The sequence below is a fragment of the Crinia signifera genome, chromosome 1 (assembly GCF_055691185.1).
Source record: "Crinia signifera chromosome 1, ASM5569118v1, whole genome shotgun sequence".
Lineage (NCBI taxonomy): Eukaryota > Metazoa > Chordata > Amphibia > Anura > Myobatrachidae > Crinia > Crinia signifera.
The window spans coordinates 50,658,500-50,672,808 of record NC_139217.1 but is presented as its reverse complement, the minus strand read 5'-3'; the positions used below and the strand labels follow the sequence as shown (position 1 = coordinate 50,672,808).

At 45.3% G+C, this 14,309-nt stretch overlaps 1 protein-coding gene across 4 annotated transcripts in view; it reads right to left on the bottom strand.

Moving 5' to 3' along the window:
- Positions 1-681: 681 nt before the first annotated feature.
- FAM193A (family with sequence similarity 193 member A) overlaps positions 682-14,309 on the bottom strand; it is an 85,939-nt gene continuing 72,311 nt past the window's right edge. For all 4 annotated transcript variants that reach the window (XM_083151525.1, XM_083151548.1, XM_083151534.1 and 1 more), the window contains 9 exons: positions 12,274-12,472; positions 9,756-10,028; positions 8,518-8,800; positions 7,811-7,997; positions 7,430-7,663; positions 6,853-7,005; positions 4,396-5,203; positions 2,524-2,605; positions 682-1,569 (listed from right to left, as the gene is read on the bottom strand). In XM_083151525.1, the coding sequence (XP_083007651.1) occupies positions 1,476-1,569; positions 2,524-2,605; positions 4,396-5,203; positions 6,853-7,005; positions 7,430-7,663; positions 7,811-7,997; positions 8,518-8,800; positions 9,756-10,028; positions 12,274-12,472 (2,313 nt within the window). In that variant the 3' untranslated portion in view covers positions 682-1,475. The remainder of the gene's footprint in view (positions 1,570-2,523; positions 2,606-4,395; positions 5,204-6,852; positions 7,006-7,429; positions 7,664-7,810; positions 7,998-8,517; positions 8,801-9,755; positions 10,029-12,273; positions 12,473-14,309) is intronic.

Sequence of the window (14,309 nt, the reverse complement as noted above, 5' to 3'; positions counted from 1 at the left end):
TATAAAATGTGATCAGTAATGTCCTTATTGCTTCCAAAGGGTTATAAATTACGAGCAAGGCAAATGCTGACTAGCTAACCGATGCAACGCTAAAGCATTAATTAAGGTAAGGTAATTAAAAACTTGTGGCGGCAGTTACCAGGGTTACAGAGTAATACTCATGGAAATTGACAGATTATAATGCCTGGTTGAGTTACCGGCTGAAAATACAACGGTTATAGCGTATAACTCACGCAAGAGCTTTCCAAATTCCCGATTCTCCAACAATATGCCCGAAACCATATTGAGCTCATATAAAAATGATCAAAATTGCTTGCTATTAACCTAATCCCAATGGCAGCTACATAATTCTTACCTATTATTCTGCTAGATCAAATTATATGTGTGCTGCTCCCTTGGTTTTTCCTTTCGTTCCTTTTTCTGGTAACCCCTCCCCTTAACTTTAATTCCTAAAGTTCAATAAAAACTGTATAAAAAAAAAAATTCAAACCCAGCCTATAGCGTAGCAGTTAAGAGCTGATTGGCTGGTGCTTTATCACTCCACTTTAGCACTCCACATTATCACCATTTGAAGCATAGTACATATGGCTCAGAACCAACCTTAAAACGGTCTGTTGAAACAAGAGCATGACAACTAAAAAAAAAGAATGGAAGACTCATAAAAACAGCCGATTCTTCTGCCATACTAATGTATTCCATCTTTCAAAAAGAAAGACATGATTTTAATATTACTTAACAATATGTTAAAAAAGTAGCCACTTGGGCGTCAGTGTTAATACAATTATACACTCTAGAACAGATTGATATTGTGAGTATTTTTTTTTCCTTTTTCTTTTTTTTGTTTTTCCTCGGTTACTTTCTCATTCTGCAGATATTCTTACACAAGCTGGCTACAAGTCTGGAGAAAAAAAACAAAAAAGATAAAAAAACACAAATAAGCGTAACTGGTACACTTCATTGGACAGTAGATTGTGTGCACTGGAAAAATGCATGTCCGTTATGAGACGGTCTCCGCGACAACGGAGAAGTGATAAACAGGTGAGCACTATGAAGTCCGTTCCTTTTGCCAATAGTCCGTGGAATAAAACGTAGCTTACTGCAGAAGTGTCAAGAGCCATCATGGATGATGCAAGGAGCCTTATTTACGCCTCCGCCCAACCCGAGTAACCAGTCTCAAGTCTGAGGCCAAGGCAATTAGAAGAGAGCGTATTGCTACAACCAAAGTCTCACTCACAGACTACAAGCACACAAGCTAACAAATTCAGGTAGAAAGTGGCATTTTTTTTCCTTCAGATCAGCAAGACTCATCAGGCCAAGGGGGGGTTCAGTGCAGATCCACACAGCACTGGGGGGAGAAGGCAAGGCAGCACTGGCTCAAGGCCTGATTAAGCGCTCAGAACAGCAGGGCATAAAAATCAGTGGGATTGGTTCCTGCAGGGTGACCCCCCACCCCCCTCCTATTTAACGGTTCCAGCTCAGTGTGCAGCATAGGTCGTCTTCTTCAGGCTAAAGTTGGACCAGTTGATTGACAGTCTTTGTCTCGTCTGCCGGGCAGAGTCTAGACAGAACCTGCGAAAACACAATGCAACCAGATTACTTGGAAATTCAACTAAAGGTTGGGAACGACTGGCATACAACCTCTGGACACGAATTGTAAAATGAATACACATTTAAGCCTGATCACATGACTTTAGCTGGTCATACATCTACAGATTGTCAGATCTGACTGGTTGGAACGAAAACCTGGTAATCGATGAGAGCAAATGACAGTTGACCATTTGCTTTGAAATGCTGCCAAACGGTCATTCACTCACTACCAGGTTTTTGTTCCAACCAATCTGTAGATGTATGGCCAGCTTAACATTTGAGTATCTAAATATAGATCACAGGAACGGATCTTAAGCTGCCCATACACGTCCGTTTTACGGATCCGCTCGGGACTTAAATAGTACATATCGCATCGCATGCCTTGTGCATGCAATGCGATCCGATGCGATGTATAGCTAAGTACAAAAAGTATGTGCAGCACATACTTTTTGTACCGTACTATGTGATGCGTGGGAGCGCGCATCGCATAGTACAGAATGGAGCCGGCAAAAACGGAGCATCTATGGGCTCCTTTAGATATTTGCAAGGTGCGCTACTTGCTGGAGAAGTCTAGTTACTACATTGCTGGCATATATTCAAAAGCTCAAGAAACTATACATAATGGAATTAAGGGAAACATATAGAAAGAGAAATACGAATATATGGGCTAATCAGAAGAAAAAGAAAACACTTTGGAGAAATAGCTGAACAACAACATGAAACCTGATTGGATGTTGCATCTATCCAATCAGGTAAGATATCCACCGCCACAGTGAAAAAAGTTGAAAGGACTCCCTTTAAGGATTCGGACTGAACAAGATCTTCAGTGAATGAGGGCTGAACTTGGCAGTCATATTGGTTGGGGGTCTCTTCACTGCATATAGCGGATACTTTGACATACAAAATTGTCTAGTCCCCAAAGTTCTTGCCATTTACCTTTTAAAGTATTCCACTTCTCTTTCAGTCTCATCCATCTCCACGCTGTCAAGATCAATGTCTTTTGGAAGAAAGACATCGTCTGAAAAGCAAACAGATGAAAAATGTAAAATCTCCCCCCAAAAAATAAAAATCATTCAAAAGAAAAAAAAAAAAAAGTATGTAGGAGGTTACGTTACTGAATACTACAACAAGAGACCATTATAGTTGGAGAAAAACAAACCTGTATCAAGGGCATGATCAGCTAAATTACCGAATATTTAAAATGATCACTTTCAGCCTAATCTTAATACCCAGAATATTTAAAAAAAATAAATAAATCTCAACAGTGCTACAGGCAGACGCAAAATAATGTGTAAGATTAGGATATAGAGAATACAAAGAAATCGGGCGCAGTTCAGGTGTGCAAAATTAAATAAATAATGACCTGTTAAATTTATGATCACCAAAAAATTGGAAACGCAGCTCACCCATTAGTTAATAGGTGTTAAGGCCCCCATGCATTAGTCCGACTTGTCCTAAGGACAAGTCGCACCTGATGTCACCCTGCAGCTCCCCGGGAGGGGGACACCCGATTAGGCACTTGATGTGCCAAGGTTTGCATATGATAAATTACATGGATTTATCATATGCAGTCCCCGGGGAGCTGCAGGAGGAGGGAGTCGTGCAGCGGGCGGGGGATTCCGGCTAATAGAGAGCCGGGCAGGAGGAGGGTGACAGCGGGAGCAGCGCGCCGGGCAGGGAGGATGACGCTGGCTGGAGCCGGGAGGAACACAGATAACTTGAAAAAAAAAAAAAAAAGCCCATACAGAATGACTAGCAAGCCATTGATTGGCTGAGACCTCTCTCAGCCAGTCGCTGATTGGCTGAGAGAGGTCTCAGCCAATCAATGGCTTGCTAGTCAACTGTATGGGCTTTTTTTTTTTAAATTATCTGTGTTCCTCCCGGCTCCCGCCACTGCCCGGCAGCCAGCGTCATCCTCCCTGCCCGGCGCGCTGCTCCCGCTGTCACCCTCCTCCTGCCCGGCTCCCTATGCAGCCTCCCCCTGCTCGGCTCGGCTCTCTATAGCCGGCATCCCCTGCCCGCTGTCACCCCCCGCATGGCTCCGGGGCTGCACATAAGATTTAGCAAATCTTATGTGCAGCCCGTCCGACCTCCCGACCCGATGCGCATGGGACCGCGCATCGGATCGGAGGGGATGTCTACAAGTGCGATTTGGGCCGATTTCACTGCCCAATTTATCCGAATTGGGTGAAATCGTGCCCAAATCGCATAGTGTATGGGGGCCTTTAGTTACTTGCTAAGAATGTCTAATCATTATGATAGGCTTACAGGATGCTGAAGGAACAATTTATACATTTGGATTACAGTAAAAGCAATAGAGAAAACTAAAAAGGTGCCCATACACAGGCCCAGTTTCACTCGATCGGGCCAATAAATTGGGTAAACTAGGAGGTGTTTGACATGCGATTGGATTAGAAGTGCATTCCCGAGCGCATTGGATCCTGTAGATCATACATGCCGCATGTATGATATATATCGCAATCTGTTGCATCAGTGTACATCTCAGGTACTTTTTTTAGCACATGCCAAGTATTGTATCCGATCTTCCTTAAACTCCCCCGGCAGCTCCCCCAGGAGTCCTTCTACATGAGCTTTATCTCATGTAAACAATGGCACATCAGGTGCCAGATGCTATGTAACCCTTCCATGGAGCTGCCAGGGAAGCCCAAGAGAAATCAGATCCCACTTCTCCCTCAGACAAGTCGGACCTGTGTCTGGGGGTCTTAATGCTTCCGATGTCAGGATAAGAAGAACACAAAAAGCGGGGGGGGGTGGGGGGGGAAACAAACACCATACGTCTCTTCTTACCAATAGAGTTATTGACCTTCTCGCCTTTCTTCTTTTTATTTTTTTTGCTCTTTCCCTTGGGCTGTGGGGACTCGGCGGTGGCCTGCGGCTTATTGTTCTGCTGCTCGGCCATCACCACGGGCTCACTAGCTGCTGGTGGCTTTTCCTCCTTTACGTGGTTTAGCGGTTTCTTGTTGTTACCGTTGCCAGACCTTTTCTCCTCTTTCTTCTGTTCAACCAATGGGGCAACCTCTACAGCTCGGACTTTGGCTTCGTTTTGGTATTTCAGTTTTGGTTGTACCTCGACAGGTTTGGGGGCCTCCGACTTCTTAACTTGTTCCGGGCTAAGCTTTGGGGTCTGTGACTTGGGCTGCTTCTGCTTGACGTTGTTCTCCTTGTGGTGGACCAGGTCAAGGAGGAGGGAGAGCTGCTCCTGCTGTTTTGCTTTCACCTCCTTTGGGCTGTATGACTTCAAGTCTCTGCCATTTGTGTGATTGGGGAGCTTGCTGATGGCCTCTAACAACTGATTTGGCTCAGTTTTGTGAGGTTGTCTGCCTGCTAGTGGAACGGAGAAAGATTCCTGCTCTAGGATGCCATTGGGAAGTACCTCTGAGGTTGGCTCCTTACTGGACAGGGTGCTGTGTGTCAGCCGATCGGCCTTGTGAGTGTCTTTATGTGAACGATCTTTTTTCTTTTTCTTATACGCCTGACACTCCTGGTGCCGCTGAAACTCTCGTTTCAACCTCTCCTCGTGCTGCCGCTCCTCTTCTAGAAGTTGGAGTTCCTCCTGTTCTCTGGCTTCTGCTTCCTGCCGCGCCTTCTCCGCTAGCTAAATAAGAATACAATAAGAATATAGAAAAATGCAAACAAAGGCTCCCACCACAGACATGATACATAGGCCCGCATAGCAACATATACATGAAACCGCACATCATTAAAAAATGTTAAAGGTCTGGATGAGACCAATACATCTAGAATTATGACGTACAAAGTGTATGTACTCATTTTTGTTTAGTGTCGTTGACTTCAATTGAGTTTAACAAAAACGATATTAAGGAGTAGGATTAGGCAGGGGAAATTGAAGTGCAGTTTAGAGGTTCTTCACCCTATGATTAGGCATTCCAAACAGGACATGTTTTCCAGATCATCCCACCCCACTAGTAATACACCTTTCACATAGCACACATAACCTGGGTTATTGATGGGTCGACCCGGGTCAAGGTGCATCGTGAAGGCACCAATGTGAATATCATGGGTCAAGCAACCCTGCAATTCAACCCAGGTTAAATAAAAGGGGTAAATCTGGGTTGCTCTGTGTATAATGGGCAAACCAGGTTCAATGTGAAAAGGTGTGACCCGGGTCGGTCCTGGGAGGTTTGCGATGTGAAAGCTGCATAATAGAAGCAGTTATGACCCTTTAAAGCAGGCATGTCCAACCTGCGGCCCTCCAGCTGTTGTGAAACTACACATCCCAGCATGCCTTGCAATAGTTTTAGCATTCCCTAATACCAATATTATGGCAAGGCATGCTGGGATGTGTAGTTTCACAACATTTGGAGGGCCGCAGGTTGGACATGCCTGCTTTAAAGGCTGTTGCCATGGTTTCAAAACATCCATAACTGAGCCCAACATGTGATGCAAAGGGATAGGTATAAGCTACGCCGCTAACTGTAGAAGTTCTTTAGAAAACAAAAATAACCGGGAAAAAATTTATTTATTCTGTACATACTGACATAAGGTGGATGCGTCACTACATCTAACGTTTGTCTCTGTAAAAGACAAGCCATTTTTAAGCATGCTTTTGTACATGAGCTGACAAAGCATGGAAACACCCCCTCATTTTTCAAAGGCCGGTTGGGGGGGGGGGGGGGGGGGGTCATGCAGAAGTGTCACCGACTGCTCAGATTTTCCACCGATTTATTTTATTTGTTAACAGTTTTTTATATACCGCAGCAAATTCTGTTGTGCTTAAATGGCTATCTTACATTAATACCTGCCGCTACATTAATAAATGGTTGTGACCTGACGGGAAAGTGCCAATAGGTAGACTGTGGCATTTCATGATCCCTTTGTTATTATTTTGATATAGCCGGTCATGAAAAACCATGTGTCAATGTTTTCTATGTTGTCCACTGAGCCTTATCAACCAGTTACCGGTCGACTTATTGCCCTTAAAAAAACCTTTGACCTATTCACTATAGATAAACATGGTCGATCCTCCATTTGGATACATTACAAAGAATGGTAAGCTATGACTATTAATACATGTGTAACATATTCTGAAGACTGAGGCTTATGTGAGGAGGTTAGAGGGCAGCGCAGACAGCCCTAGTAAGTGGCCATAACTGCATTGTTCGATGCCTCCTAATGGCCGGAGATGTACCAGGTGGTTGTGTGCACGTGTCACAATACGGCGCTGTGTGTTTGGTACCTTGCACCTAAGGATGCTTCCCAGACACTGCTGGCCCAGATGCTAACCTGCTGCTTGTCCGGTTGTTCTCGGTCCGGCTCAGCTTCTGCTATGTCAGTCTGATCCTCAGCCGTGCTGGTGCAGATGCCCTGCATGCTCCCGTCTGAGCCGCCAAGCACATGGCTAACAATAATATTCATTGATGGGCTCGCCCCATACTCCTATGGGGGTAGCATATGGGTAAATATAGCATTAGAATAAAGATATATATATATATTTAATAATGATTTACAGAAAAATATGCAGCATTGTATTAGTAGCGGAATAATTGTATAAGTCCTGCAGTGGAATGGCCCGTTCTCCCCGTGGAAGTATCTGGATGTGAGAACACAACCCTGTTCCAGCACGGAGGGCAGGTTCCAGCAGCACCGGCACAACAGGTCTGGCTGACATCACTAATGTGCACATGGTGTCTGTGTGTACAAATCAAAGCATTCCATAAGCGGCCTACTAAAGGCTAGCATGACTACTGGGCACGTGGCAAGGCCAGCGTGCACTCGTGTGGTCTTACGTGTTATGCCAAACTGTGTGTGTGTGTGTGTGTCAATAAGCGTTGGTGTGTTAGTGAAAACGGCAGGCACTCACCTTCCGCTGCTTGTGCCTGGCGCGCTTGGCTGCCCGCGTGCTGCTCACTGGTTTGCTCTCGGAGCTGTTGATGAACTGCACGAGGTCTTCTACTTTCCGATGGTCAATCACCTCCGTTTCCCTTTCAGAGATCTGGTCTGGCTTTTTGGGCTGTTCCTCTTTCCTCTTTGTGAGCCTTAGACGGAGTTTCTCCCTCATTTCTGTGTAATTTCTACTGGTTGGTGCTGACGGAGGCTGCACGTGAGAGGAGATGCATTAGGGAAATATAACAGCGCAGGAAAGGCTAAAACAAGGTGGAGAAGTGAGGGCTACAGGTGTTACTATGGAAACTATTGAAACACAAACTAGGCTCCTGAGATGCACAAGCGTTCATGACCTCACCCCTCCATGACCGAAGAACTCGCAGTAGCAGCAGTCACAGTATTTGCCCTCTTTCTGGTTAGTGGATGTGGATGTGCTGGAGCTGTGTTCTGAGCAGCTGTCCTCGTCCTGACTTTCCTCGCCATCGTAGTGCTGGTGGTCGTATGCCCCGTTGTTCTCACACCGATGACCCTCGCAGTCAGGGTCGCTAGAACACAAAAGCATCCGATTTGTTAGAGACTACGGCGTACTGGACACAGGAGAAAATTATTAGCTGGGTAATTCCTGGGAGAAGCAGTATGTGTGCCGATACTGGTCAGTGTCCCGAGAACAGTCCCTCACCTGCAGACACTGGGAGGACCACTGAGTGTGCCCTCTACAATAGAGGTTTGTGAATAGATGACCTCTGAGAACAGTCCCTCACCTGCAGACACTAGGAGGAGCCCTGAGTGTGCCCTCTACAATAGAGGTTAGTGAATAAATGACCTGAGAACAGTCACTCACCTGCAGACACTGGGAGGAGCACTGAGTGTGTTAGTGAAGAGAAGACCTGAGAACAGTCCCTCACCTGCAGACACTGGGAGGAGCACTGAGTGTGCCCTCTACAATAAAGGTTAGTGAAGAGAAGACCTGAGAACAGTCCCTCACCTGCAGACACTGGGAGGAGCACTGAGTGTGCCCTCTACAATAGAGGTTAGTGAATAGATGACCTGAGCACGGTGACTCACCTGCAGACACTGGGAGGAGCACTGAGTGTGCTGTCTGTAGTAGACGTTGGTGGTGCAGCAGTAGACGGACAGAAACCTAGATGTGGATCCACAAAACCAGGCGCGGTGGCAGCTGTCTTGGGGAAGGGCTGAGCAGTTATATTTGGGAGGTGTGGAGTGGAGGCTGTTGAGTGTGTACCAGGGGAAAGGGAAGGAAGAGTTGCTAAACTTGTTGGACTGTTTCTTGGTGCTACCGGTGTAGAAGGGTGCCTATGGTCTTCCTTTATGTTGTGAAATACATCACCTTAAATAAAAATGGGGTGAAAAAAGGAGTTAGAATTGAAAGTTAATTTAAAAAACACAAGTGCTGCTTAAATGCTAACAATTCAACGTACAAATATGACGTTCCGACCTGCCGAAAACCAGGTGGGTTGGTTGAACAGCTGCTTATCCACCTGTTTTAGACGGAAACACAGCCAAAACCGAAAGGTCAATCCGACATAAAAAGATGCTGGATTGAGGCAGGGAGGACAGCGTTGGATGAGCAGCAGCATCTTACATGGGCCGCCGTCCTCCTTTCCGTCAACTCCCGTACCCACCCGCCGCCGGCATGGGTGAGAGGCTCACCCAGCCTCGAGATCACCTGTTCCCTGCACAGGCCGGGTGAGCATCAATCAGCGGCCAAATCAGACATTGGATTTGGACGCTGCATTGAATAATGGATGCCGGATCCATTCCAGCAAAAGAATTTCGAAATGGATCCGGCTTCAATTAAATATATACCATAGTCTCATCAAGCACAGAATAATCAACAATTTTTCATTTAAAACTACAGAATGTTTGTCCAGGATATATCCAACCCAGTCTGTGGTATTCTAGTAATGTTTTAACCTAAACTATGTACTTATTTTATAGTTGCCTGTTGTGTATTATACATTGTTTATCAAATGTTGTATGTGTACCACCCTGTACTGGACAACAGACACTCTGTAGCTCCTTATAAATAAAAAAAATTGGGGGGTTGTCCCGTTCCACGGAAATAATTTTCCTCAAAAAAAACAAACTTCTACTGTAATTCTCACTGACAGGTAACAACCCAATTAAATAACTCAGGAGTGCGGCTTTGTGGCAAATGACAAGATATCCAGTGTTTAGAATCCGGTCTTTAGAATGAGTGCTCTAACAAAGGCTGGTGCTGGAAACAGACAAGGGTCTATGGAAAATACTGCATGAAAGCAAGCAAATTGATTGGTTCTCACCTATAGAAGAAGGCCTCTTGGAGGACACCTTGAACTGGTTGCTGCTAGACTGGACAGTGGTGGCTGTGCAGGAGACGGAAGAGGTTGCTGATGAGGTTGCCATGACAACCTTATTGGATTCTATAAAGGCATCCTGGAAATTATAAAGACATTTCTTCTTGGCAGTGTTTTTTTTCTCCTTAACGTCCAGAACCGGTGTGGTATCATTACTAGACGTAGTAGGAAGTGCTTCTGGTCTAATTTCTGGGAGTGCTGGCCCTAAAATATCACCACCTAAAAAAAAAAAAAAATTTTGAAGAGGTAAGGTTAAAAAGTTTTTGGGATTACATGGCCGTCAAAAGATATTAAATACTACAAACACGGCGTTAATATCTTTATGTAATTTTTTTTTTTTCAATATTATATTTTATTCTCCATTTCAATCTTCACAGAGTACTTGCACAGATATTTCCTTTTCAATTTGGTTTTGGCAAAGAACTTTAGCTATATTCCCCCTAGAGCAGTGGTTCCCAACCCTGGTCCTCAAGTACCCCCAACAGAGTGCACGTTTTCCAGGTCTCCACACACAATTACAAGTGACATAATTAGCTCCACCTGTGGATCTTTTAAAAATGTGTCTGAATAATGAGTGCAGCTGCTGGGTGACCTGGAAAACGTGCACTGTTGGGGGTACTTGAGGACCAGGGTTGGGAACCACTGCCCTAGAGCATGCATTCCCAAACTCGGTCCTCAAGGCACACTAACAGTGCAGGTTTTCGTGGTATCCCGGTTTTAGCGCAAGTGTTTAAATCAAAACAGCTGAAGTACTAATTAAGTCACCTGTGCTCAAGCCTGGATATCAGTAAAACCTGCACAGTTGGTGTGCCTTGAGGGCGGAGGTTGGGAACGCCTGCTCTAGAACAATGATAAGGTATCAGTGATGTAAGCTTGACCAATAGTATCACATATAGTGGTTTAAAAATATCACAAAAATCTGGGCCATAAAGGTGCATACACACCGGGCGATATATATCGACCGTTCGAATGAATGGCCTCTATATATCGATGCACCATGGCTTAGTGTGTACAAGCGATATATATCTGAACAGCGTCGTTTCGATATCGCGCCAGCTGTGCACCACAGCCGATGCCTGATCTATCTAGAGATAGATCAGCACATCGTACTCTGTGTACAGCCAATAGGCTGACCACCTGGACAGAGGTGGTTACATTGAAGTCCTTCATTTTATATGGTTGGCAGACTGCTTTAGTCAAGTCTGACCACCTGTACAGCCAGGCCGGGAGCCTCCAGTGATTGACAGCTCAATGGGTGGACGCAGGTTAATATGCCCTCACCTTTTTTAGGTCTGTCACTACAGATCGGGGAGCGTGCATGGAGAACATGTTGCCCAGTCTGTAAATATATCTGCATATCGATTAATCTGCAAATATAGCTACTAGTGGCCAGGTTCTCAAAGTCGGTCCTCATGACCCCCACACAGGGCATGTTTTGCAGGTCTCCTCACAGAATCAATTGAATTTAGCTCCACCTGTGGATCTTTTAAAATGTGTCAGTCAGTAATGACTGCACCTGTTGGGCGCCCTGGAAACCGGGAACTGTGTGGGGTCCTGTGTACCGAGTTTGAGAACCACTGTACTAGTGTGTACCCAGCATCAGTGTGCCTTGATGACCGCGGTTGGGATGCCTAGGGGTGTCCTAGAGGAGAACCAAGAACTATAAGTACATCCTCATTAAACCATATTGACCTAAAATACGGTCACAACCTGTTCACCATACATGTAGAGTTACTCCTGGTATTGTAAAACTACATTCAAGACTAATGGAAACCAGTGCAAGACTTGACTAAAGCAGTCTGCCAACCATATAAAATGTAACCACCCCTGTCCAGGTGGCTGTCCTTTCACCCCTCTGCTTTGCAGTTAATACTCCAGCAGCAAAAATCAATGTGACTGCAATGCAGTGTCCTTTCTGCTTTAGACGAGGCTAGCCATACTCAGGGAAATAACAAAAATCTGTATTTGCACATCTCAATGTTTTGCCCTGTAGACTTTATTATGTAAGCTTACGAAGCAAAGGGAGAAATTCAAATGGTTTACGTGCGCCCAATCTCCCGTCTTCAATTCATTTTTTGTGCCTTCAGAGCACCCTAACAGTTGACTTTCCACACGTTTTTGCTTGCAGCATGGAAGGCAGCGAGCAGAAATGCCGGTGCCGGCAGCTGTCCGTTCTGATGAAACAACTGTACTACTCCATTGGGTGCCCAGTACTGACAGCCGCCAACACAAACAATTGAATTCTCCAGAAAGCGTTTAGAACAAAAAAAAAGTGAATTAACGGCAACATCTAACACATTCACACTATACCCTATGTTCACATTGTCCTGTTGTTGCATCATGAAATGATTACACAGTGCAAGCTCTGGAAAAAGCTGCAAAAGCCAAGAGATATTTCCCCCCTCGCCATCAACACAGGTTTTAAAAACAAGATGAAAAGAGACGCGTTTCGCTCCGGCCTTACCGGCAAGCGGGTCTGGTAAAAAAGAAGCTGGATTCCAGTTCTTATCGTTCATCATTTCTGACCCCCAAAGACTTATAAATTTTGACCGGTTCCACTCGGGAGAATTGCCGAAACAGCTGGGGTACATGTGATCTTGTAAAGAGGCGTTGAATACCTGATGTTTGTTGGTGTGGTTTTGTACAGTCGTTGGTGGCAAAGCCTAGACACAAAAAGAGCAAATTATTGGTAACATTCATAAATCAAAGTATAGAGACAGAATGTACCGAGTAATAAACAATGGGATTTCACCACACAGAGAGGTTCTTAAAGGAGGCAAAATATGCAACTTTTAATTTCCAAAATAGTGCGAATCAGGTTCTCGACTTTAGACACTAGCAAATGTAAAACATATATGGCATCTAAACACAAAAGAAAAAGAAAATCCCTCTATACAATTTACATAGAAGATGATTATATAGGCATAGTATATTCAATGTGTGCAGAAACTTCCACTGGCTCCAGAATACATGTATAATTCATGGAGATATTCTATCTACGCCACAAAATACTCCAGTGGCTCGGGCTAGAAAAATAAAATGTATCCTTTTTGGCCTATTACACTCGATTTGAACAGTGGAGTAAAAAAAGGATGAATCAAGTGTTTTCTGAACTACAAATACATATTTAATGTAATAAATTGATGGTACTTGTTTCCTATCTGGGCGCCCGCTACGTTAATTGCGCACCATGCTATTCTCCGTATAAAAATCGGATCGCATCGCATCGGATACCACAAATGCACATACACGATATTGAACGATGCGATCCGATTTCGTTCCCGCTTTTATGGTTGGCCCATAGGATATATAGGAAACCCCCCTGATGGTTTAAAATGCGCCTCCATTGTTAACGCCACCCCAGTATTGACGTCAACCCGAAGCGTGGCGAGCGCAGAGAGCCCCGCGAGGGGCGGCGGTACACGTCCGACTTTTTTCATACCCCCACTATCCACGTCGGCGTGGAGTTGAGAATAGAATAGTGTGGCGAGCGCAGCGAGCCACCGAGCCCGAAGCGTGGCGAGCGCAGCGAGCCCCGCGAGGGGACGCGGATACTTCACAGGTATCCGTGTCCCCTCGCGGGCTTCACAGGTATCCGCGTCCCCTCGCTGCGCTCGCCACACTATTCTATTCTCAACTCCACGCCGACGTGGATAGTGGGGGTATGAAAAAGTCGGAGGACGCGTACCGCTGCGCTCGCCACGCTTCGGGTTGACGTCAATACTGGGGTGGCGTTAACAATGGAGGCGCATTTTAAACCATCAGGGGGGGTTTCCTATACAAATCTTGGGTTTGCGGGGTTATTACATTGAAATCAATGTAAAATCGGGTCTCAGGGACCATTTAACATTGATTCCAATGTAAAAATCGGGGTTGATCGCGTCACCGCATGCGATGCGATCCGATTTAAAATGAAATCGGATAGCATCGTATGCCATCGTACATCATCGAGTACCGAATCCGATGCGATCCGATTTCATTACGGTGCCGTACGTTGAAAACCTGGGCGCCCAGATAGGAAACAAGTACCAAATTGATATATGCCGCTTTAGCTACATCTGTGACAAAGATGAACTGAAGGCCCCCACACACTAGAGCGATTTGGCCCGACTTCACCCGATTCCAACGTATCGGGCCATATAGCATGTGTTTGACATTGCGGTCCCATGCACACCGGGTCGGAGGTTGGATGTGCTGCAGACAAGTTAAATCCTATCTGCAGCCGTCAGTGGCACATCGCAGGTGCTTTTTCAGACTTCCCTTGAACTCCCCGGAAGTCCTTTTAAAACGCAAAAAATCGCATGCAATTAATTGCATGTAATAAATAAAAAAAAAACGTGGGGAGCGCAAGGGAAATCGGGTCCGACTTGCCCGCAAGACAAGTCGGACTAGTGGATAGTGATAGCTTATCTTGCAGTTAGGAGCTGCTTAGTAACAACCATGCAGCTCCTAACGGCCAAGTTATAGGCTGTTTTTGTTACAATTGGCGTGTTTGAAGGA